Raw genomic sequence first — 1,063 nt, 5'->3', positions numbered from 1 at the left:
ACTTCTTCTACGGCTTCGGGTGTACTGTTCTTCATTTTGGGAAAATTTGCTATTGCATGCCAATGGTTCATGCAGAGTTGTCGCGGATTGTCAAATTTTTCTTTTAACGAAGCGAGTGCATTCGCGTAGTTTGCGTCTGTCGTGCCCAAAGATTGTATGTGCTGCGCTGCTATCCCGGTTAAGGAGGTGCGAAGATAATACAGTTTTTGGACGGGTGTTAGTTTGTCGTTGCGGTCGATTGCAGACATGAAGGTGTCACGAAAGGATTCCCAATCATCCGCGGTACCGTCGAACTTAGGCAAGTGCATCTCCGGTAATCTTACTGATATTGGTCCGGAATCAGTGCTAGAGTCGCGTGTTTCCGGAGTTGGAGTCGAGGATTGTCGGATGTTACCTAGAAGCTCGCCTATCCGGTATGCTACTTCGTCGAATTGGTCGGCTACATCGAGACTGCGCGTTGGGTCTTCGTTGTCGAAAGGTGCCATTTTGGATTGGATAGCTTCGTATCCTAATCGAACTTCCTTCAGTTGTTCTTGCATGAGTATCAATTTGCTCTTTTCATAGTTACCGGATGCTTCACCATCCGTCACACGTTTTGACAAACGTGTGAGTCGACCGATCCAATATCCTCGGGTGCAACGCATGCCGGCGAGCCTTTCGTCGTTCGACATTGTTGCCGTGGATTGTTGGAATCGAACTTGATGACACACTTAACGAGCTTACCTCTTCGAAGATGACGCTCCTGACGTCACTGTAGGGATACACTTCCGCTGCTGAATTTGAATGGACACGTGGCACTGTGTGGTCACTAGTAAATTCTCCTTTCACTGGCACGTAATCCGGCTCGAAGGACCATGTATTTTCGCACGTTCGCGGGGAGACGCGATTTCGAAGAAGCGCGCCAACGGGAGTCGTAAATTCCCGTTACGATTGACTAATCGACGCCACGAACCGTACGATCCCTTATTTCTTGTAGGATAATAAGGGTGATTAATTGAAATAACGCTGCGGTTGACAGGTTATTATATCTTTAATTGATCCAGCAACTTCGATGATACAATAG

At 47.4% G+C, this 1,063-nt stretch overlaps 1 protein-coding gene across 1 annotated transcript in view; it reads right to left on the bottom strand.

Annotated features, from left to right (window-relative positions):
• LOC122568137 overlaps nt 1–671 on the bottom strand; it is a 45,912-nt gene extending 45,241 nt beyond the window's left edge. The window contains exon 1 of the mRNA XM_043727528.1: nt 3–671. Coding sequence (XP_043583463.1) covers nt 3–671 — 669 coding nt within the window. The remainder of the gene's footprint in view (nt 1–2) is intronic.
• Between the last annotated feature and the right edge of the window lie 392 nt (nt 672–1,063).

The sequence above is a fragment of the Bombus pyrosoma genome, linkage group LG1, assembly GCF_014825855.1.
Source record: "Bombus pyrosoma isolate SC7728 linkage group LG1, ASM1482585v1, whole genome shotgun sequence".
NCBI lineage: Eukaryota > Metazoa > Arthropoda > Insecta > Hymenoptera > Apidae > Bombus > Bombus pyrosoma.
This window is presented reverse-complemented; position numbering and strand designations above follow the sequence as displayed.